The sequence below is a fragment of the Phytophthora cinnamomi genome, assembly GCF_018691715.1.
Source record: "Phytophthora cinnamomi strain GKB4 chromosome Unknown Contig0, whole genome shotgun sequence".
Lineage (NCBI taxonomy): Eukaryota > Oomycota > Peronosporomycetes > Peronosporales > Peronosporaceae > Phytophthora > Phytophthora cinnamomi.
In genome coordinates, this window is record NW_027150933.1 from 1,807,799 (window position 1) to 1,832,756 (window position 24,958).

Genomic DNA, 24,958 nt, shown 5'->3' on the forward strand with positions numbered 1-24,958 from the left:
TGTGATGGGTACTGTGGGACGAACTGGTACGCCATGGAATGCGCCGGGTTGAACTGGAGTTCGGCGGTGTTCTCACTCTCAGTTGGTAATTTTGCTGCAGCGGCGCGGGCGGCGCCAGTGCGACCGGGTGAAGGAGACGGCTGGAGAAGTGGGCGGCGCCGTGAACAACATGGGCAAGTACATTAAGAAGTCGAAGGGGATTGAGCGGGATGATACTGGCTGGGAGCTCGGTTTGGCGTGCCAGGAAGGAGAGGGAGAGATCAAGATGATGGTTAGATCATCAGCAGATAGAGTACGTTCGGAGGGAGTAGTGGTGGTAGCAAGGGGCTCGCCGTCGCCGTCCAAGTTAGCTCAGTCGTGAATCTTCCTAGGACTCGCCGAGTCGGAGTGGATGGCGTCTCTTCCTCGTCGTCATCCTGAACCTCTTCATTCTGTCCTCCCTCCTGGACGTCAGCTTCATGACGCTCCATCTAGCGATCTTAGCCTGCGCCTTCTTGCTCTGATTCCACGTGGTGTCTCGCTTCTCGTTGTCGACCTCGGCTTCGTCGTTTGACACGAGGAGCAGGATGTCGCCGTCGCCCTGAGTCCGATACACCAAGTCGGGCCAGAATTCTGGATGCTTGTGATCTCGCTCGTACTGATCCAGGGCGTTCTCAGCACTAAGATAGTAGATCGCGGGCACGAAGCTCGTCCAGTCAGTCTCATCCAGCTTGTTCCAGAACATCATGCGAGCCAGCATGTCGGCCAGATCGTGAGCAATGAAGAAGTGTGAACAGTGTTCCCGCTTTCCAGCGATTTCATGCTGGCAGGATAGGTCAACCCAGAACGCATGGCCAACTGGACGTCGGTGCGAAGCTTGCGCCACACGAATGGGACACCTGTGAGCGACTCGCACGCAGCCTTCTCGTCGGCGAGATAATCTTGGTCTGCAGGACGCATTGAGTTGAACGCGCCAGGATGAAGTCTGGAGCCTTGCGAGCCCGACCTGCCGTCTTTTGTCGAGATTCGTCGTGTGAAGAGTCGCCGGATGAAGGGTCGCCTGTGAGATCCAGGAACGTAGTGTGCCTGCCGTGAGATCCAGTACCATCGCCACCTGATTCAGGACCGCCGTCACCTTTCTCGTCTGTGTCGGTGTCGCTGCCACTCTTGGAGACGTATGGCCCTGGATTAGCGAACAAGTCGTCGGCCGAGCTGACATTGGTGAGCGCCTTCCATTCAGAAGGAGGGAACCTGCCAGCCTTGTGGTGCCTGAGCAGATCCTCCAGTCGACGCCAATTGCCCGTCACTTGAGTCTGGTGACAATTCAGGAAAGTGATGGCCCGATCCACATTGAGCGATCGAGACTCCAGCGAGTCAGCCACCAGACCCGCCGTCCTCAGTTGACGCTCCATTTTCGCGACTTGGTCCCGGAGTGTCCGCTTCTCAGTCTTGTGCTCCGCCATGAGCCGCTTGAAGTCGTACCGGTACCTCTCCGCTGTCGCATCGGCTGTGGCATGCTGGTCCTTGGAAATCGCCTCCCACTGTCCACCCAGTTGCGCGAAGTGGGTCTTGGGCTGCGCGTTCTCCTTTCGCACCTAGAGCAGCTGCTCCACCGCGGATGAACCTAGAGTCTGGGCCTCATTGCGCATGAGGCGGCACTTGATGAGCCGACGACGCATGAACGTGGTCATACTGAATGTGCGCTGCGCGAAGTCGCGTGGCTCGTACACCATGGAGAGCGAAGTCAATCTGGACTGAATCGAGAATGGTCTCCAGGTCTGCGTCACTGGGTGGCGATCCAGTGCGCGGACGCAGGAAGTACTCATTCACGTCCTCGGTCTCGCCCACCAAGTCATTCAGGTCCGCCAAGTCCGCTCTCGAAATCCAAGATCCCGTCATACAAGTACACGAGTATTGGATCTGGAGTATATACCGTGAGCAGGGTGACGATTTCCACAATGCTCCACCCGGATCCCCGCGTCTCGCCAAGACAAGCCTTTTCCACCGTTTGGACGCTTCGGAAGTTGAAGGAAGAGCGAGATCCAGCCCTACCGACGGGTACACAAGGTGAGAAGTTCAGCACATATTACGGATCATCGGGAGACCCCCTACGTTAGTCGGTGTCGGGGCGCTGTTGGGAAGTTGGATCTAGCGATCGCCCAGATGTCGCGGATCCCGCTACACCACAAAAACATCGTACACCCCCCAACAACCAAAATCCCACCCGCCTTAGTCGTTTATATATCGAATTCGTCAACTGCGGCCAAGGTGTCTCCTCCGCATCGAGTCAATGTCCTCTGAGGACGATGAAGTAAAATGGCATGCGTGCTGTGAGTGGTATGGCTTCGTATGGGCCCTATATCATATCTAACTATGCAAAGGAGGAGTGGCCTAATTCGAAACAAGCCGGAGCCATGTGCTACAAAGATATATTGGCAAGCCAACGTCATGTGCGATTTTTGCGAGTCGCAAGAACGAGTGTTCATATATTCGAATTGCTGTTGAGTGACTTGGAATCTACGAGAATATTTTATTACCGTAGGTATCTCACGCGAGCTACAGAAAGCGTCTACTAATATTCTGTAAATACAAACGGGGAAAAGCGCTCGGCGGTCAATACTGACTAGGATGGCGAGGACGAGGATGCAGGTGACACTACGCCAATAGATCGCGACGACATCACCATGAAGAAGATGCGAGATAGTATAGCAACGACAATGTGGCGAGACTGCCTCATGACAATTGCTGGTAGATACGGCGTGTAGCCTCCTGTAGGCTCTGGTTACTGCACGATGTCATCACCTGCGCCTCCACGAAACAGCCTACAACAACGACAGAGGCACACTCACTCTATTGACGTTAGGCTTGCCCTCACGGCAACATTAAGGCGGAATAATTTGACACTTCCCTGGGCATGCTTCACTTGCGTGCTCATGGGTAAGCCAAATGGGTTATCACAGGCACCAGTCGTTCAATCAGCTGGATGAAAAGTGTGTCTGCCCAAATTCAGGAGGATAGAATTCAGCGGATTGGACCTCAAATTCCGTTGAAATCCGCATGTGGAACACGCAGATTTGTTTTTAGCAATCGGCTGTTTCCTAAATATCCGCTGGAATGGCCTCAATCCGCTGAAATATGTGTCTGCAGCAGAACAGGCCCTCAATCTTAACGCACCTGCCTGTCAAGAACCAGTCCAAAACGATCTGGAAGTTTTTCTTCACGCTTGTCTGACACCCCAGCATGTTTATCCAATGAATACCTCCATAAGTTGTAGTCCACGTACTCCACGGTAGCCCGTAGCGCGATCGCTTCACGAATCAGTTCAATCCCGTTAGAATTCGCCCACGGGGTCAGAAAAGTCGCCAGGTTGGTCTGGCACGCGCAAGTGAAGCACCCTGGTCTTCGTTGTACACTACAACCCCTCCACTGGTAGAGTCCTAAACGCATTAACGCGTCGTACCAAGGGCGCAAGAAGCTCCTCCATCCGAGTCATGCACACCTCAGATGATGCAGTCAATTGTGCAGTAAGAACTTTTCATTCTTGCTGCACGGAAAAATGCTTTAAAGCTCCGATTGGCCAGAAAATTGTTACCACGCCTTGGGACCTGCGTTCGCTGGTTTCGCACAGTCCTGTGCCACGCTATCTACGTCTTATCCATGCTTGTTGGTCTTACCAGGGTAAATTGACAGGAATGAAAACCAAACGTTGTCCAGCATCGATTTCCTTAACAAGCCAACCAATCCATGCGCAATAGGAGGTTGTTTGAGGTCTAGTTTACTCTTATCGGCTCCAGTGTATAAGTACTTCGTAGCAACCCAGACGCAACCCAGACGGCCCTCATCGTTACATTGGACATATTACATTCCCTGACCACCAATTCTACACTCGAATGTCTCCCAACGGTATAAATCAGAGCTCGCAACGGGTACCCGAAAGTAGGGTACCCACCCGAAAGCATTACGGACCGGTACGAATACCCGATTGAAATTACTGGCGGGTACGGCAACCCGGTAGGTGCAGGACAGGTGTAGATCCGAAAATGATTGTTGTGTCAAGGTCTCTTTCGCGGCCATTCCTGGGGAAGACACACTGATCAGCGGAGATCTGATACCAGGGGTCACAAACAGAGGTTAACGGGCAGGGATTGGTAGTAAAATCACGGTTAGTACTATACACTACATATAGTAATATATTACTAGTGGAGCATCACGAATACGTGTTGCTTGATGGGGCGACACCTCAAAATATGTGGACACATATTTTTGGGCGACGCCCCTCACATTTCCTGGAACATCACCCCGGCCATGGCGAAAATGAAGACGACACCGACAAGCGGAGGCAAGCAACGGTATACCAAAGGAGGGGGAAGCGAACACCTTTGCGGTGCGTGCTTCGTAATATGAGGCTGTATCGTGATACGGTGCTGCGTACCACAAGAGCACTCGGGATCTACTGCGGCTACTATCGAGCTACTATCGTCGCTCAAGCCGTGTACCGTTCTATTGTCGCCTCTAACGGATCTGATGGTTCGATAGTAATCGAGTAGAATATTCCCTATGTGAGGATGTTGCATTGGGTGCTCGATTGGCCGATCGATTTACTCAGATGACCACGGAAATTCCGAATGGAACGCACAAGAGCCAACACCAGCCGATCAGGCGGGGGCGTGTCTGCACGAGCGAGCGCTGCAACCCGATATTCTTTTTTCTAGACATCGCACCTGATCGAGACGAGAACTTAGCATAAGGGGGGTGAGGAAGGCCGCGCAACGGCCCCCCCCCCCCGAGCGCAGCGATAAAGGGGTGGACCCTCAGCCGGTAAGTCCGCAGACGAGAGCCAACGCGCGAGTGTCCTGTTCATGTCTAGTCAAATCAAACTGAATATTATTGTGTCTCCTTTGATTATACATGGGTTTTAGGACGGATTTTACGGGATTTTGTTAGAACAGATAATTAGGCTTAGGACGTTTTTAGGTAGGTAGAGGGCGAGTTCAACACGGGGATGTAAAAGCAATAACGAACTCATGATATGTATTGAACGCATTATTCTCATCCTGCTGTGTTTCAATCAAACGACTCTCGTGCAACCTTTTGCAGCTCTTTTCCTGCGGCCCTGTCCCTTCGCTCAATCTGCTCACACAACATGTCAAAGTTAACGTCCTTGCAGATACGCATGAACTTGTCGACTTCAAAGCGACCAGGCACTTCGTGGTACATCCGAGCTCGATTTTTCTCCGCTTCAATTGCGGCTACCCTCCGTCGAGCTGCCTCCCGACGACTAGCCTTCGCACGTTGCAGCTTAGCACGCATATATTCCTTACTCCATCCAGAAATGGCGCTGAATTCCCATTCGTCGCGCAAGCGCGCAGATACGTCGTTGACTACTTCCACTGACGTGGAGGCACCTGCCGACTTTATCTTCTTGTTGTCCGGCGTGAAGTTTTCCGGTAGCTCGTCGTAGTGGAGTCGCTTGCGTGCCTGCTGCTGTGAGTGCGGAACTGCCGGGCTCAGTTGCCGCTTGGAGCGCGGAGTTGCCGGGCTTGCTTTGACAGACCGCTGCTTTTTCGTTGATTACGGAATCGTATACTTATCAATTGATACGAGGCCAGGTGGCAGTTTGTCGATCATGATGATAGCTTGTGTGCTCACAAGAAAAAAGAGTTATGAACCAGGTCAGACTAAGCGTAAATGCTGACTGACCCTTCGGACGGGATGCACCCAGTCTCTTCTTCAATAAGCAAGTAGAGTTATTCCGTATTCAACTATCAACTAAACAGAGGTTTTAGCGAGGTCGCAGTGACTGATTATGAGCCGACGCATCTCGCTGCATGGCAAATACAATGTCGCAAGCACTGGTCGCCGTCCGGTGTACAGCCGCATTTATACGCTGTTCTTCAAGCTCAAACGTCGCTCGCTTATCCGCAGAAAGCGTGAGCTTATCAATCGTAAGAGGCGTGGTGAGGACTATGTCGTCTCGAGTTCGAACACTAGACAACGCAACATCAGCACACGAAACGCTAGGTACAGCTGAAGAGTGAAATACTACTTTGCAGCAGATAAGGCCCTGGACCTTATGAATCGTGATAGCATACGCAAGCCGCAGCGGAAGGCCTTCGCGGTAAACGCTCAAATCATTGCTTTCTTACTCCAACTTATTTTCTTAGGGTAATTGGTACAATGTTAGGAACGTCGGCCAAGAAAGAGGGCCCGAAGTACACGTCAGTGATCTGAACTAAGATAGTAGGAACTTCCATATTTTCAGCAAAAATTAGGTCGTACACAGCACCATTTGTACCGTTGCAGAGGCGTGCAGATTGCTCCACGTTGAAGGTTAAGGTTACTGGCGCCCCGATGGATAGCCGGATATGGGTTCCCACGACTCGGTCTCTGTTACAGTCTGGTGTTTCCGCTTCACGTTGTAATGCGCTGACGGTTGTTGTAGATATATCGCGCTGCGTCGCAAGGCGCTTCAGCTGCACGGAGTGTTTCGACCGCACAGAATTATTGGGAGATCGACTGGATGCTAAGCTATCACTATTCGCTTCGTCGACGTCAACATTGCGATATGGGATGTGTTTAGCTGACCGACCCCAATCTGGCATTTCCGCTCGCACAAGGCATTTACTATTAAATAACGCTACATCTCCATCGGTAGTGCACCCACATCGAAGCCGCCGTGCTGCTGAAAACCACTCAGAGTCGAGTTTTCCTCGGTTCTGGCATGTTAAACAGCACACACATTTAATATTTTCCCAAATCTCTCGACAATGTCGCTGGGTAGAGTTCACAATTTTAGCACTAGGAGTCGAAAGAGCGTACGGGATCACAGGATCCAATTGAGCTGGGTCCCCGGTAAATATAACATCTCGTCCACCAAATGAAAGATGACTACATTTTGGCCAGATTTCACGCATCCTCTGATCTATCCAGTACAACATTCCGCATGATATCACACTGAATTCGTCTATTATAACTAAGTGGACATCACAGAATCGCTCCTGCATTCTCTTCAATTTCGTGGCACCTCCTTTTTGTGTCGTCAGCGATGTGTAAGGAATAGAGAAAGCATTTCTGGAGTATGATGTTAATTCGAAAGCTGAACAAATTGTCTGTCCTCTGATGTTAAAACAGCCGCTCCTTGGTGAGCCAAAAGCAGAACGCGTCTAGACGTTCGTCTGGAGGCCGAATTCTCACGAAACACGTTATGGACGTCTTTGACTATATGCTTTATTAGCCAACTTTTTTCAGAACCTCCTTCGCCATGGATAATCATTTGCATTGATTTGCAAAAGGTATTATCACGTGATGCTTGAAAACGTTTTCTTGATTGATTCATCGCTAAAGCAAAAGGTATCCATTGTGACTCGTCCATTATAGTGCTAGAATCAGCAATAGGTAGATGTACGAGCTCTTGGTCGACCTTTGGCGATGCTCGAAGCCATTAGCATTGCTTTCCATTTCACGCTGCATTTTAATCCAAGGTTTGATGTAGTTCATCACAAATTCTAGGGCCTTTTTAATTTGATCAGGTCCATAACAATGTTTCGGAGTCCAGGGCATTGCAACGCTTTCTGCATTTGGTTGTTGCCCACCAATAACATTCTCATCTATATCATCCTGCTGCTGAACAAACACATATTCCGACTCCGGCATAGCGCTAAGCCCATTGTCTGAGCCATGCGCTCTAAGGAGACCAATATTTTGGTGCCGAGAAAGTGTTAAGCTCGGTTCCTCGGTAAGTTCCGTTTGAAGTGCATAATCTTGCTCAACTTGAAAAGTCTTAGTGCAATCTTCATCCGTCTGGGGAAGCTGTCCCAGTTTCCACCATGGCTTATGAAGGAATATTTTGGCGAAACAGTAGTCAGGACTAGATGAATCTGGAGTTATCTACGGTATTCCACGAACGACGTGCGCCTTACCGCGGACTTTGATATACCCTCCATCATCTATTTGTTTCCAGCACACCTCAAATTTAGATGGATTGTCAACAAGTTCATATTTCTCGACAAATGAAGCTAGCGTCATATTATCAAGAGGTGGCTCAATAGGACGCGCCATATAGGCCATCTCGACCTTTTCAATGCGAATAGTATATACTGTCTTCGCGGAAAGTAATTCTTCTCGCTCAATTCTGTAATATCGCTTATGGTGCCTCATCACCTTAACACGATTTACTTGCCTAGACTTGCCATGTAAAGGCAGCTCTCGGAGTAAAATATAATAAGCTTCCTGTGCACTGACCTCCCGAATTGACAATGTAGCGTTGGCCACCCTTTTAAGCGTAGCATACGGTGGCATATTTAGGTCGCACCTTTTAACTGCTGCTGCAATCACGCTTCTGAAACGAAGTGTGTCTAGTTCCGCTTTGCTGACATAAGGAGCTGTGGATACTGCAGCACCGTGGGCATTCCCGATCAATTGAATATCCATGTTGGCGCGCCAAAGTGAGAGCAGTGAGGGACAGTAGTTATTAATCGCATGATCTTGGCGCTTGAGATGAATCTTCACCGACGCAATCCCGTAAAGAAGTATCGCATTCAATCTTTGTATGACGTTGTAACTCCTTCGGATATCCACATCTGCATTCGTCACCCCTTTTCCTGCAAACTAATCCCGGGATGCGCACATGTCGCTGCACTCTGTTAATAACACGAGCTAAATCACAGCTCCATTCTTTTGTTCCGTGAACAGGAGGTCGCGATGCAAGAATGTTATTTTCATTATTTTTTTCGCTAGTACAGGCAGCACATAAACACTTCTCCGGCTCTTCAGGTGCTTTCGCCATCACTGAGATCACACTGTCAACATAGCTAGCTAATTGGTGACGTCCAAGTTCGCTTTTTGATAGTTTAAGCACGCCAGGCGCGCCTTCAACCCAAGGTAATGCATGAATATAGGGCGAACCTCGTTGTTGAAACTCTATTCTCCAAACGTAATCTACAACCTCCCCAAGAAGTTTTGCTTTTCCACATAAACCTATATTAAAAAATGACTTAAATCTCCGATCAAAATGACGTGCTGCAATGTCTGGGTTCTCGCTCAGATAGCGCCGCCTCTCCTGCGCGGTAAGATTTCTGGCTTGCTCGTGTGATAATGCAGGGTTGCAAGCTCTGAAAAAATCAGGCCATATGGTGTCGGCGGAACTAAGAGTGAGGAAAAACGTAGGCCAGCGAGACGGCAAAACACGGTTGCCTATCATAGCCATTAGATCATCCTTCACATTTGCCCAATAAAGATCACTACCCTGAACCCCGTGGAAGTATGGTTTGAAGGTTTCCAGCAGTTTCACCGCTTGATTAGTTTCCGATTTGCTGTCAATTGCGCTCCCATTTTGCGCCGACGTATGCGCTATAGAGTCGTCATTTTGGGGGATTGAGACTCGGCGAACGAGGCCATCTATTTGACGCCTCTGTATTAAGTTCAAGCAAAAGAATTTGAAGTTTCCGTGGATCACGAACCGCCGATCATGCCATTTCATGACATGGGCGCAGTAATCCGCCAGTGAATAGTCATCCAATCGATTCTCTTCGACTATCGGATGAAACCCACCTTCGCCATTCGGGAATAGGACAGGAAAGCAGCTTTGCATCATAGGTTTTGTTGTATACTCATTAATGACATTTTTCTGGTGTGGCAACGCACCGGTCGGGTACAACGCTTTACCAACCACAATATTGACGGTCTCCTTGAGCTTTTCTGTTTCCGTTTGACTGTCATTTCCGTCCGCTTCCAGCTCAAAAGACTCGATTATCTCTAACGTCTCGTCGTTCGGGCTCCCAGCACTTTCATTAGCACGTGTATCAGAGATTAACACTGAGTGATCGCTATCCTCGCAATGTAGAAGGGAAGACGGGGTATGAATCTCGTTAGCGTTCTCATTATTGATCAACCTAAGGTCACTGACCTCTGCATCGTTTAACGCCAGTGTTGGAATTACAGCACTAGCATTTATATTTGACATTTCTGCGAGGACCTCTTCCGAGATCGATACACGTTCATACAAGGGGTTGTTATGAATTAACCACTACAGTTCTCGACGGATTAATTCCTGTTGGACGCGGATGAATGCATTCCCGTTACTGTCCTTTGTCTGAAGAAGAACAACACCAGACTTGGAAAGCGGTCGTGGCAGTGGTGTAGCCATTTCACGAATATCGTTCCAGTAATTTATGGCATTTCCCCTAGTCAATTCTTGTTGGTCTCGATAGACGTTGACTCAAGTTGTAAACGCGATACCTAGGCCAACTAGTCTGGTTTCCGTACGATTCAAAACAGCTAGTTCTGGTGGTATAGGTCCTATTCGAAAACCACTAGCACGGCAAAACCTGGGAACGTCTTGTTTCAGAAGAGAAATATGGCATCGTGTACAAATCCAGATAAACTGTGCTCCACTAGGATTTGGACGTGTAATGGCCTCATCGATGACTTCGCACACGCCAGATAAGTTCTTAAGAGGTTCAAAGTATTTACTATTGCGATTATAGCATTTCTGAATAGCACGGGTAGCTTTAGTGACTTCGCCACAGCTACCGCAGATCCGAAGAAGCTCTTGGTCTATTTCTCCGAAGAATACTGAACACAAATTAGCAGTAAGCAAGAGCTAGCGTCAATCTGCAACAAACACTCACAATCGCATGGCCTACTTACAGCGCCTGTCAGACTCTTCCGGTAACGAATTGGGGTCGAGTGCGCGCTTAGTTTGCTTAGGATACGGAGGCAAGTTTTGGCCTACAGAGTTTCGAACACGGGTCTCCTCCGAACGCTGGACTCGAGCATGCGCTACGCGGATCTCAAGGTCCTCCAGTGTCGTTATAAAGGGGTTTTGTTTCCTTTTCGTTGGCTTTTCACCTCGATTAAACGCAACACTACTGTGTGCTTCCAACCGGTACAACGCACTGAGTATCTTCGCGATGATCCTAGTACCACCGATTTGTTCTAACGACTTCCTGCAGCTACCATATCAAGGTACCAACACAAGCAGCTAAAATCCTCAATCGGGCATGCGAGCACATCCGCCCATCCAACCGCTCCACGATTCGAATATTGCACCGAACAACCAGTAAATATGTTGTACTGGATGACACTACACCTACCCCCCCCCCCCCGCGCTCAACCCTCGATAAAAAAAATGCTAAGTGTTTGAACGGTGTCCAAAACTCCATTCGCTGGAGAAATCCCTCTATTTCTGTCCGCCAATTTCTAGTTCCTTGGCCGCTCTTCAAACTCAATTTACGTCCATGTGTCCACCACCAGCTCAGAGCACGCCAGCGTTCTTCCCGATAATAATATTCTTGTCAGTACGTCTTATGCGCCCATCATCGTCACTTCAAATGACGCACGCGTCAGCAGAAGTTATGCATACATCCACCAACACCTTCAACATGTGGCAGCAGCACCATAGTCCCGCAGGCCTCCCTATTGAAGGCAATGAGGGTCAAAAAGCAGTCGTCAACTGCGTCGCACCCGCACGCACAACATTCTTAGCCGCGCGGCGATGCTTCAAGTAGCGACGGATGCATTCTAACGCAAGTGGCTCGTGCGGCGATACCCCTGTCAGTACGATCTGCTTGCCCATCATTGTCAATGCAGGCGCCGAACACGTCAACACAAAACTATACATTACATGCAACTTCAACACAACCAATCCACTTCAAGTGATATCCACTTGGCCAAGTGATATCCGCTGGGTAGTGATGGCAGCGTCGCCATACTCTTGGCTTCTGCGCGCTTCCGTTCCGACAGGCTTCCAGGCTCACGACCTCGCTGGGGCCGTTTACTATAGTAGTTCTCTATACCACGCACGCTGCACGTACGTACGTGTGCGACACCGAGCGGGCATCTCGGCGCGAGCGAGCGGAACCTACGTTGCCTCCAAGCCGTGCAGATCCGAGCTGGTGTCGACGAACTGGTTCTCGTCGCGCCCTGGAGCTGAGCAAGACAGGCGCGGCCTACGAGCCCACAGCCCCATCGAGCGCACGACTTAATCGACCGTCGACGGCCGCGAGTGGCGACTGCAACACAACTCGACGCTCGACTAGTGCAGCGCGACAACGGCAACTTCAGTCTTCGCAAGATCAGACACCAATGGGGGGGTTCCCACCGGTAACTCTTGAGTAGGCGTTTTTGAGAACCTAACCTGATTCAATACTTTCCTACTCAATAACCCGTCAGAAGGTGCGGATTTTTGCAGTAGGATTTCTGCTACTGCAAAAAATCTTGAGTAGGGGGCGGGGGAGAAGGTCTCATGGCGAAGAAGAAGCAGCAGAAGCAGCAGGGCGAATCTCGTGCGCGAGGGCCTAACTGGACTACAACGGAGATCCTGAAGCTCATCGAGGCATGGCGAGTTGAGCTGGATACCCCAGCAGAGAAGGGGGAGTCAACGGCCCTTCTTAACAGGCGAGTATTCGAGCAATTTAAGACGCTGTGTGGTGGCACCACGTCTCGCAGTGAGAAGGCAGTCATCGACAAGAAGAACAACTTGCCTGTTGCGTACAGGCTCATAGTCGCAGTTAACAACAACCGTGTGGTCGGATCAACCGGCCAGCCTTGTTGGTTTGAACTGTCACGTGAGCAAAAGAAAGCCATCAAGGCTGCTAACAAGACGGACGCTCGCAATACCGACATGGATATAGCCGTATTCAATGCTTTGAAGAACATCTTAGGCGGTGATGACTCTGTCGAGCCTTCCGCTTTAGTTTCCTCTACGCCTATTTTTGAGAGAGAGGATAGTAGTGCTCCTCGTCAGACATATTTTGCGGACTTCGCTGACAACAACCAAAACACGGATGCAGCGCAATCTTCGTGCAGTGGTGGAGACAATCCACTGGTACAGGCATTACCACTGAGCAAGTACTGCACTGCTTCATCAGTGTCGTCACTGTCCTCGCCGCCGCTAGATGATGCGTAGCCTCGAGACAGAAACCTATGCAGAACTACTAGCGTTCCGCTAGCCAGCTCTTCCATCGTCAAGCAGCTCTTTGGAATGGACGAAAGGCCGCGCCTTCTCAAAATATGCCGGTGGAAACACAACTCATGATTTCGCTGGATTTATTGAGTCGCCAATCTTGAGTAGCCTACTAAAAATTTGCCGGTGGGAACCCCCCCAATGGCCCTCATTGCACCTGCTCACTGTTACAAGTTATATCGGCGAGTGCTCGCTCGTACTAACGAATATTACATGTACGCCCTACCATCGTACAAATAAATTAAGGGTGGAGCTGCTGCATCTGCGCCGAGAAGTCCGAGATGCGCGCCAGGTTGCTCAGCAGGTGCTCCATCTCTTTCGCTGGCGTCATGCTGGATGCGTTGCTTGACACCGAACTCGACTGCAGCCGTTGTCGCTGCTGCTGCTGTGGTTGTTCCTGCTGAGAGTGCCGGTGATGGCGACAGCGAACTGGTTGTGGGGATGGTCGACGTCGGGCTGCTGCTCACAGGACTACTAGCTCCGCTACTGCAATGAGACCGTCGCTGGCGGCTGGAAGTCGCACTGCTGGATCCATCGCTGGCAAATCGATCATCGACCTGCTTTTGAAGCATCGAAAGGGTAAGCTGCAGCTTAGTGATGGCAGTGTTGCGCTCCTGGATATCGCGCAGCAGCGTCTTCTCGTTGGTCAACAAGACTGCACAGCGTTTGCGTTCACTACCCATCTGGTGCTGAAGCGCCTTCATCTCCCCAACCAGCTCAGCGGTGTGGTCCTCGACTGTCGCTTTCATGTCGTCGCGGCACTGCACGAGAATACTCACGCGCTTTACGGCCTCGCCGCGTTGCTGCTTGGCTCCATGCTCCAGCACCTGACGCAGCTTGTTGATCTCCACTTGATATCTCTCTTTTAGGCACGTAACATCACTTAGTTTACGCTGCAGGCCACGAACAATATCGGAATCTTGACCGCTACGGCGGTGGATCTGTCTAAGCTGGTTCTCGAGTGTCTTCACCCGAACCTTGTATGACCTTACCTGAGAACTCAAGGCTACCAGTTCCGTTTGATCCACCTTAGACTGTTTCGCGAAAGAAATGACTTTCTCCCCCAGTTCGAAGTTACGCTGGCCCGCACTTTCAATGCGACTCACCAACTGAATCATTTCACGCTCCAACTTCTTCCGCTCCTTCAGCATTTTCTGCTCCTGACCCTTTCCAACCGTACATGCATTCGACCAGTGAGGACCCCTCCTCCGTGGAGCTGGTTGCGTAGTGGCGGACCTCAGCCGTAGTGCCCAGTGTGTATGACGGTCGCCGCTCGCAGCAGTCGCCGCCTTTTTACTCCTACTTCTTATGCCGCGTCGTTTTTACGATAAATATTAAGGATTGCAGTTTTTCGATAAATCAGGTCTTATTAAGCGGTCTTAACAGACCTTCAATTGTGCTAAACTTAGCGATTTAAGCCATTTCCGCGGACCCCGATAGTGAAGGCGTTTTTTCTGTTTAATAACTTCGAACCTTGCGTTAACGTCATCTGGTCACTGTCGCCGGTTCAGCTGGAGCAAGAGTACAACATTTTCAGCAAAGTATCCCACTCTATAATGTTCGTAAACAGAATTTTTTTGCAAAAAACGGTCTCTAGTCAAGATTCTAAATTGTACACCTAACCCATTCTCAAAACTGATAGGTCCCTTTGAAAAACGTAAATCAGAATGGAAATCAGAGTAATGTACCACACACAAATCCATAAAACAGAGTCCATGATTATGGGGGGGCTTCGCCCCAATTAGTAATAGTCTTATTAGAATTTCAACGTTAGTAGTTAGTACTAAAACAAATTTAGTAGTAACAAAAATCACGATATTAGTACTAATTCTCATGAATTTATTGGCGTCTGACTTCCTTTTTGTGTGAAAACTTTTGCGATTCTTGTGCGTTTGTGCGCACACAAATTGGTTTTACCTCTGGCGACTTTTCGATACAGCCACTGTTATTCTGAGCGACAATCCAGAGTTCTCACGAATTTGTTGGCGTCAGATAGCTACCGTAATACACGAAACTCAATACCACCCCGTACTACAGGCGCAACACATACGCTGCTGCTGCTGCTGCTGCTGGTCACCAGCCTGGTGGGGGCAGCAAAATATCTACCGCGAGAGGGAATGAGACCGCGCGTGGCGGTGACGTTAATCCCCCCCCCCTCTATCTCCCTCCCTCCCCCCATGTTCAGGACCTTGGACAGCGTCTTGTCGTACGTGGATACCTCCACCACAGCTGAAGACGGAAGATGGGTGGTTAGCGATTCACCGAACGACACTACAGTGGAAGCATTTGAGTCTACATTTGCTTGCGTATGTACTGGTGTTGCTACTAAGCATACCTTGGCGTGATCTACAACGGTTTTCTCGAATTTCATTAAGGTCATTCAACCATTGGAGCTGATTCCTGGGTGGCATCGCAGATGCTCGCTTCTCGCAGACATACGACGAGGACGCCAAGATGTGCCAGGTGGACATCAGCTACTTCGTCGGCCGCTTCAAGGCCTACTTCGAGAAAAGATGCTGTACTGCGAGCCGGATCTGGTGGTCTGCTTCAATACCGGTATGTGGGGCTACGACGAGTTCTCGTTGCTGGGGTAAATGATTTCGGTCGCTTCAACTAGTCAATTAAGCACGAACGATATACCTATACATCTCCATATTCCTCTGGCATATGGCACCGTATTTGGCCGTCTGCACCTGGCTAAGGCCCTCAGCGTTCGAATTAGCGCGCAGGCGTGGTGTCCAACTTGGAGCCCTTCGACTCCAAGGGCTTTAGCTCCAAAAGTCGCACACCACTCGATTAAGTGCGATCACAAGATTGTCACACAAATTCTTGCTACCTATAAATATCCTACTAAATTCCAGGTTGAAGTTCAAGATCAATATCTTCAAAGGACGCGCACAATGGACGGCAAACGGGTGGTTGCCGAGCTATTCTGTCGTATTTCCCGCTTATTTTGCATTTTCCCCCTAAGATCGCAACCGGGTCCAATGCGGTGCTCCAAGGCCGATTGTTGTTTGCCTGATATGACGGAAGCGGCGCCGTGTTGCATCTGCGGTCATCCTGTTCACCATATCTGCAACAATAAACTGTGGAGTGAGGCGGAGTTTTCCAAACGGTACGGCTAGCACTATTATGGTCCATGGCTTGCTAGTATCTAACACGGCCACCTCTATGCGTAGCGTTTGCAGTCCAGGGTGCATTCTAACGTTCAGGAGTAGCAGTGCTCGGAAAATAAAATATAAAATTGAACTGGATTTTAGAAAACGTGTAATAAGTTATTGCAATATATCGACTTTCAATAATAAATATCGCAATAAATAAAAGTATTGGTATAGTCTAAACGGCGTAATGGTTGGGAACGATCCTACCAATCCATGCACTGGGGTTCAAGTCTCACACCCGTCAAGAAGCCATGAGCTTCCAGCGTTTGGCTAGCGCTCCGCTGACTCTCCTCGTACATTTCGTTGTGCCCAGGTGCTTGATCTTGAGATGGCTAATGAGGTTCGTGTAGCCGGTCCCTGCAGTTTGCTTGCGAGCTTGCTGCACTGCTTGCACGAGAAGAATCTGTCGCCATAAGATAGTCCGTGAAGAAGAAGGGCGAAATTGCGCGTGAGGTCGGCATGGAACTTGTCAAATATTGAAATAAGGCAGTCAACATGACTGGAAGCAGCAATCCATGAGTCAGTCCTTTGATGGAGACTGGTTCGGGCGTATTTACGCCTGGTTAAAATATCGATATACTTATTACGGACAGAATTTGATATTTTACGGTAATCTTGATTTTGCTTGCAAGATTGCAATAATAAGTTATTCCGTCAATATAATACAACAATTATTGTATTTATATTATTTTTTCGAGCACTCCTGGAGTAGAGATCAACCGGACGGTGAGCCCTCCCCAGCAAGCCGTCAAAGGATATCTGTGTCGAATCAGCTACGGAGGTGAATGAAGCTGCTACTCTCGTGGATCTGACAACCGTACTCAAGCAACAGCGAGTCATAAATCTGGTGTTGGGATTCCGGCCGATATTGGCCACCGGCGCCCGTTGCTCTTCAACAGTTTTACAAGTCTTTTCGACAGGTTTGTCTGTATTGAGCCCTTTCCGGAATTAAAATAGCGATGCCATACGCCGATTCACGTGCCTTTCTCATCCTTGATGCTGGAAGTGGTCAGTTGTTTGCCCCATACATCTCGACCGTTCTCGAATACTCGAGGTACTCATCCACAATGGCTTTGTCGGTTGCGGTCCTCTCATGATGGGGAAATACAGCACTGTACGGAACTGGAAACGCTACAAGTACGTAATAGCCACGGCCATCTAGCTTGCGGCAGTAATAATCACGGGCGCAATTACTGTGTATTCGCTCTGTTTAAGAGAGAGAGAGAGAGACAAATACAGTCAGACCTCGGCGTCGACATCGATCAGAGTGATCATATTCCACATGTCCCGGTTCGCCCTGAGGAATGATAGCAACTGGAAGTTTGCCGCGAGCATGCAGTTCCGCTGCGGCGTCAAAATCATCTTGCTCTCAGAGAACAAACGCTCGCACGCGTTGGAGGTGGCGGGGATAAGGTTGAGAAGGGCGCTGTACCGTACACCGTGCTCGGCATGGCGCTGCTTGCGCCCAGCTGCCATAACTTGCTCAGCGTAGCCGGGCTCGCGCGACTTCCTCTTGGAGCGCGTTGCAGCGCCGTTGCGAGTCACCGCTCCTGAGCGGTCGGTGTCACTGTCCTCGTCGACCTCGAAAGGTGCCAAAGCCGCCACCTCCGCGCTCGTCAACTTGGTGTCGTTGATGACCTACACAATGCCGTTCTCAAAAGCGGGTGAGTGCACGATCCTTGCACTCAGTTTGAAATGCTCGCCCATGACGGCATACTCACCGAGAAGAGAGTCGAAGAGGAGCCGCACCTCAGCCAAGCTGACCTCTGACCGCTGAAGCCACTTGGTCACACTCTCGAACTTCTTCATGTGGTCGAGCAGCTCGTCCAGTTTGCGGCGGGTGGCGCCCGTCGGCACCAGGTCCTCGACGGTGTCGACTGCTTCCTGTCCGCGCCGCACAGCTTGCAGCGGAACATAGAGTCACGGAGGGACTCATAGAAGTAGGCTGACATCTCCTTGTTGCTGACCATGATGGCGAGTTGGTGGGAGGGATGGGAAGGAGGCAGAGGGTTGCGTGGTCAATAGGCTGACGATTGAGAAATGCCAAGTGGTCTCAGGGCCTTGCGGGAGGTCGATTCTCGGTTGGAGGCGGTGAATTGGTAGTTGCAAGGGTCTCAGCTCGGCTTAGCCGCCCGTTCGCATTTGACAAATGGTGTGGTACCGTATTGTACTGCAATTATTGTCTAATATATTATTATACGCAAATCTCTAGACACCGTAATACATAATTGAATGCGTCCAATTCAGTAACTACGGAGCGGCAATCATTTTTATCCCACCCCTGCTCTCGTCACGCCCCAGATTGAACACGCGTCTACAAACGTGACTTGGGACCATCTTTAGCTCTTCGTCCCAGTACTTGAACTGCGCAAGCTGCATGCTCAGGGCAGTTTCGCCTACAAGGTCATCCTATTTTCCGTGTTCAATCATTATTGCCGACTGGTGGTCCCCGTACCGTTCCCTCAACACTTTGAACACTGAAATATCGTTTCCTCGGCTGCGCTCGTAGAAATATGCCAAATATGTAATGGTACTAGCGCTCACGATGGAAAATTGAAGAGTGACATTGAGTTTTAACTGTCGCTAGCATGTTGCTGCACTACCCTGTTGTAGCTGCGTCCGCTAAACTATTGACAAAAACTTCTTCTCAACTATCACTGGTCAAGTTCTCAATTGACGTGTACGCCAAATGTACCAATTGATAATTCACGTATGAAGAAATTGACGAATCATGCATAGTTACATGAATCCGTCACAAAGTCGTGACGCCCAGATTTATACGCATCACCTCTCAATGCGCTAAACCCAGCATCCATATTCACGAGGTTTAGTCGCTGGAAAATATCAAGCGGAGAATTCCTCTCTCCATTAAACTAGAGGTGAAATTGCTCAGCCTCTACTTGCGTCGCGAAAGTCTTCGTCGTCGTATCACGAGACCTCATTTCAGCTTGGATCATCTTACCGACTCTCTCATCACGATAAACCCGCGTGAGGGTCCCGACCATGGTCTCTTGAGTGTTGAACCTCTCATTGTACTTGGAAATGTACTTGGCCAACCTCTTGATCGCCGGGCCGCTCAGGCTATTGTGCTCTCTTCCATGTTCGTTCAACCTCGTGAGCACAGTGTTCGTGGAAACTCTGTTCCTTAGCCAACCTTTCATCTCAGCGTCCGTGCTTGAAAACAACTTGGTCAAGCCCTCCAAAACTCTGTCTTCGTCTTCGTCCTCCGGGTTGACAGTCCTCAGCATTCTCTTGGTGAGAGCGCCGTACTGAGCATCAGCGCGCAGATGAGGAGTACTGATACCTGGAACACTGGGCGTGGCCATGTTGGCGATACCAGTCGCTTCGACATTGACGCTTGAGAGGAGAACGGTGGCAGCTAGTAACAAGGCGCCACGACAACGCATCGTGGCGGCGGACTTCTTGCTGACGGACTTGCGGGCTGGACGGACAAATGCGTTGTGGCGTTGACCTGAGGTGAGTATGGTTGATCATCAATCCCAACCTGAGCACTACCGTACTCACCTCAGGTCAACTGGTGGGAGTTGTCGTTCAGACACTGCTACCCCTTAATACAGTAAATACCCTGTCATATCGGTTATGGGATTTTGCTGAACGAATACACTATGTCAATCAGACAATGCCTCTTGGTTTAATACCTGTGTAATCACTACCCCAAACTCACCATACCCTAACCCACGCAAGAGAACTACATGTGCAGTACTGCACATCGGTAAACATTCCATCCGTATGCCTTATCACGGGAAGATGATCGTGGTAAAAGCCGTGGGCTTTCATGGGAAATGCATATTATATACATGGTACTGTACATCCGCAGTCGTGCGCTGTATCCAGAACTACCGGTACCAGTACTGTATATATGCGTATGTTTCACATGTTTACGCGAAGAACTACAACATCAGACGTCGATCGTCAACTGTAAGCCAGGGAATGTATTAAAACGAGAAATCAAAAAAAGATGCCTCTCTTGATTTTGTATGGTGGAGTTATCAACATTGGCCCCTCATTACGGTGTGTTTAGGAGAAAGCGCTTAATTTTCCTGGTAGTGCAACGGGTGCGTTGTACGGACAGCCCTAACAGGATTAATTCAAATTTGTGGACCACAAAACCGTAACTAAGTGCATCAATACAATTTTCAAGTGTAGTCATCTTATAAAAACTCAAGTTTGTATCCAACATGACAGGGTATGGAGTGTCAGGTACGGAGGAATAAAGTTAAAGAGTGAAGGGGCCTGTGGTTGTTCGCCTTATGTGTGCCACTCTAGCCAGATATCGGAAATAATGAAGTGAAACACTGGCCACCGCACACTAGCTTCTCGATTCAATTCGAAAGTTAGCGGCTGAGGGAGATTACGGATACGGGTAGTGAACGCCAGGCCGTCTGGGAAACCCTACTGCTTCGCAACGTAGGAGGTGTGGGGAGATCGTCCGGGTTGCAATGTACTTCCACGTGGGCCGCCAAGTTGTCGAGCGCATTGGAAGCGTGGAATCACCTCGATGGGAGATCGAGTAGCAGCTGTGGTCAAGTCAAGAAAGAGAGCAAGATGGACCGCCGCCCCGCTGCCCCTGCCAACCGCCCGGACGACTCTCGTCCCCCACCTCGCCGACGCCACGCGCTGACGCAGCTGCGCCGAGGCCTGGAACGCCGGATTCGACGGATTCGACGGTGACGATGGAGCTGAGGCTGCCGCTGGAGTTCTCCTGGGTGGACGAGGAACGCCCGCCTTTCGTGCCCGGACCGATTCCCCCCGTGTCTCGCATGTACAATGTACTACATTGTACATGCGCTGCGTGCCCCACGTTCGACTTGGTGCGCGTCGTGTGCTGGAAGCGATGCGGGATCCGACGACGATGGAGGGCTCGGTTGCTGACGATGAGCGTGAGGCGAAGGCTGAGAGCGACGCTTGGACGGAGGATTCGCGCTTCCTGCTGCCAGCGCCCATGGAGCATATCATGAAGTCTAATGGTGGAAATGATTACCGGCTCGGACATTTGCATAAGGACAAACTGATGCAGTCTTCCAACGTCATTGCCATGCGATGCAACATCTCTCGCCAATGCGAGCGCCTCCCTGCTATCCATCGCAGCAGCAAGTGGGGTTCTCGTAGCACCCGAAGCCAAATCAAGTGCCCTCAAGTATGTAGTGAGATCTTAGATCCATTTTTGTGTATGTAGTGCGGCGGAACAAGAACGCCTGCGCCTCTCTGGACTGTGTCTTGCTTAGTGTCAACTCTAGATCTCCAGCCCTCCCACAATTTAAACGCCTGCGCCTCTCTGGACTGTGCCTCGCTTGGTGTCAACTCTAGATCTCCAGCACTCCCACAATTTTATAATCAGGAAAATGAACAAGGCGGAGCGCTGCGCAAAAAAAAAACAAATGGTTATCTATTTCCGAACGGAGGTAGTAGCAAACTCACAATTCCCCGCCCACGAACTCGCTAAGCAGTAGTATTACTGGATTACAGTAGACTGGTCATTTAGTGGCTAGACTGCTTGTCTGTTTACTGGGGAAGACGATAGGTGATCTCTTTATTCTTGACGCGGAATACGCGCCTCAACCAACCCAGAAATTTCCCGTATCCTTTCATCACGAGCTCCGAAGGATAAAGGTATCCCACTCCATTTACTCGTGTGCTGTAAGTTCCTCCTCCTCGGCCGCCACCGCCACCGCCCTTTCTCAACAGGCGAGTAATCGGAGCAAGCGCAGAAGTAGGCGTTTTGGGCTGCAACACGTTTGCTTCTGTCGAGGATATCTCGTTGGTGGCGCTTGTTATCCCATCGGCGAGTAGGATCAGTGTCACCAAAATGGTCAGCAGTACTTGGTGCAAACGCATGTTCTGTCTGTAAGCTGGACCTTTAGTTTCGCGGAGGGGAAATTCCTGAATGCCGTCCGCTATCAACCAAAGAGATGGCACGATCGTTGGCTTTGCCTGGATCAAGCAGAGCAAGCGCATCCGCAACGGAACGTAACGTGTGCGGGGTTTACATGAAACGATCAGACGTTCGTAGGAATCTTTGGCAGGTTTGGGACTCCCAGAATAGATCTGTGCGAGGCTCGCACAGATTTTGATTTGTTGAGGGACGGTTGCAGCCCCTTCTCTGCATAGGGCTGGGATTTAGTCCGGCACAGACGGCTGCCACGTCACGACAAAAATGATTGCAGAATGGTATATGGATCAATACAGTTTGCAAATTATTGCCGTATAGGAACTTCCTATTTCACAGTTCGGTAACGACAAAAATGATTGCAGAATGATATACGGTGAAATACAGTTTCCAACTCGAATGTTATAGCAGTATAGGAATCTCCTATTTCACAGTTTCCAGCGCACGATCGCTACTCTCCTGCTCACCCTAGGTGGCAGAAAGGTTGGCTTCGTTGGCTGTCTCAAACTGTATTACTGTGCCAAAGAAACTCCGTCAGCACCAAGCACCAAGATGGCTTATCTACACGGCAATAGTACTGTAATGGAGTCGTGAGTTGCAAGTTTTAGCCTGGAGCGAAGCTTCGGTTTATCAAGGTGGAGTAGTAGGGATCCTGGGTGCGCGATTCGGCTTCAGACCCTGTCTACATTCCTCATTGCTTTTGTTGCAGTAACTATCATGTTCAATTTGTGCATGTGGATGACGGATAAGTGGCGCGATGTCGTCACTAACATCGAAGGCAGCACCACGGAGGATAACGGCGGTCGCCGTGGTCTACGGCGTGGACTCACCGCGTGACTTCTGTCCTACTGCTGGTGTGCGAGTCCAGAGCAACGTCAGCACGCTCCCTCTGGCGGAAGTTCAGTAACAGCATGGGTCCCTTGTGGCATCAATTTGATTATATTCCAACAAAATACACATGCTATCATTACTAGTTCATCTGTCTGAGGCCTGACCAGGTATAGCCAACAGTAAGCGAAGCTGAGGTTAATCCGCAGTGGTCGCTCGCTCAGCTCTTCTTAGCCTAACTGTGGAATGGCCAGCATATTATCATTCGCCACATCATGACTATCGTTTTTGTTGTGACAGGAGATACAATGCACCCGAAGAGGAAATGTTACAATTTACTAATCCTATATGGGCTCACCATGCTTCCCTCGACAACGAATATTATTCCGAGCTATTCCGGGCTTATCACCCACGCTATTCCCGACTTATCCTCAATTGAAACAGCCCCTTGCTTACCCGCGACAGACCGCAGATCAGCATTAGGCTTTTGTAGGCTCGCGTTAAATGGTAGTCGACCTCGAAACTTCTGGTTGGGTTTCAATCTGGACGCGCATGTCAAGAACCAGTCCAAAGCGAACTGGAAGTTTTCCTTCGTAAATCTCGCACCCTTCACGTTTGAATGACACCCTACAATGTTTCTCCAGTAAATATCTCCATGCGTTGTAGTCCACGCACTCCACGGCAGCCCGTAGCGCGATTGCTTCACGAATCAGTTGAATCCCGTTAAAAATCGCCCACGGGGTTAGAAAAGCCGCAGGGTTGGTCTGGCACGCGCAAGTGAAGCACCCTGGCCTTCATTGTACACTACAACCTCTCCATCGGTAGAGTCCTAAACGCATTAACGCGTCGTACCAAGGGCGCAAGAAGCTCCTCCAACCGACTCATGCACTCCTCAGATGATGCAGTCAATTGTGCAGTAAGAATTTTTCGTTCTTGCTGCACGAAAAATGGCTTTGAGGCTCCGATTGGCCAGAAAATGGTTACGACGCCTTGGGACCTGCATTCGTTGGGTTCGCACAGACCTGCGCCATGCTATCTACATCTTATCCATGCTTGTTGGATAAATTGACAGGAATGAAAACCAAACGTTGTCCAGCATCAATTTCCGTAACAAATCCACCATTCCATGCGCAATAGGAGGTTCTTCGAGCTCTCATCGGCTCCAGTATATAAGTGCTTCGCAGCAACCCAGACGCAACACAGACGGCCTTGGACGTCTTCCATTCCCTCTGAACCACCATTTCTGCACTCGAATATCTCCCAACGGTATCAAGTCTCCGCTGATCAGTGTGGCTTCCCCAGGAATGGCCGCGAGAGATACCTTGACGGGGGTTACAACCTCCACCTGGATTGCTCTTCGGTAGATTACTGGCAGCGTTTCCAGGAACTCCTCGGCCGCATCTGTTCGCTGCGCCATCGGACGAGGTCCTTTATTTTCTTGGGATATGTGTATTTTGTATCCCGTTGGTCTGTGTTTCCAGCGCTTGTTGCAGGGGTACGCCGAGTAAAAAAAACGTGATCTTGGCATGCCATACATGCTCGAGAAAGTCAGTATTACTGAAACGGATGGCACGGATTTCGATTGAAACTACCTAAAACGATAGACGCAGCATCCGAACAAACATCCACGAGCGGAAGAAGGTGTATGTGCGTCGGTGTGTTTGTTCTTTATTCCTCAGGAAAACGATCGGAATTAAAATGGTTATCACATACGCCGATGCACGTGCCTTTCTCGTCGTTGATGTTGGAAGTGGTCAGTGGTTTGCCCCATACCTCTGCTTCGTTCTCAAATACTCGAAGTACTCGTGCTTAATGGCTTGGTCGGTTCTGGTGGGCTGATCACGCCCCAGATTGAACACGATGCTATAAACGGTTTCTGGTTTCACCGTTAGTTCTTCGTCCCAGTACTTGAACTGTGCAAGTTGCATGCTCAGGGCAGTTGCGCTAATACTGTGATCCCATTTTCCGCTTTCAATCATTAATGCCAACTGGTAGTCCCCGTACCCTTCCCTCAACACTTGGAATTTTGAAATTTTGTTTTCTGGGTTGCGATGATTGAAATAGGCCAAGTAGCGAAGCCAAGCTTCATACGCATCACCTCTTAATGCGAGAAACGCA

At 49.8% G+C, this 24,958-nt stretch overlaps 2 protein-coding genes across 2 annotated transcripts; both read right to left on the reverse strand.

The window, feature by feature from the left end:
- Positions 1–367: 367 nt before the first annotated feature.
- On the reverse strand, positions 368–14,094 carry IUM83_01989 (myosin-like protein; the record flags this gene model as incomplete). Its single annotated transcript, XM_067925884.1, has 3 exons — positions 368–802; positions 879–1,574; positions 13,501–14,094. 3 exons carry the CDS (start codon positions 14,092–14,094, stop codon positions 368–370), a joined length of 1,725 nt encoding a protein of 574 aa, XP_067800996.1.
- A 3,249-nt stretch (positions 14,095–17,343) lies between these two features.
- Positions 17,344–18,074, reverse strand: IUM83_01990 (Hydroxyacylglutathione hydrolase; the record flags this gene model as incomplete). The annotated part of the gene is made up of 3 exons (XM_067925885.1): positions 17,344–17,742; positions 17,854–17,988; positions 18,072–18,074. 3 exons carry the CDS (start codon positions 18,072–18,074, stop codon positions 17,344–17,346), a joined length of 537 nt encoding a protein of 178 aa, XP_067801084.1.
- Positions 18,075–24,958: the final 6,884 nt, after the last annotated feature.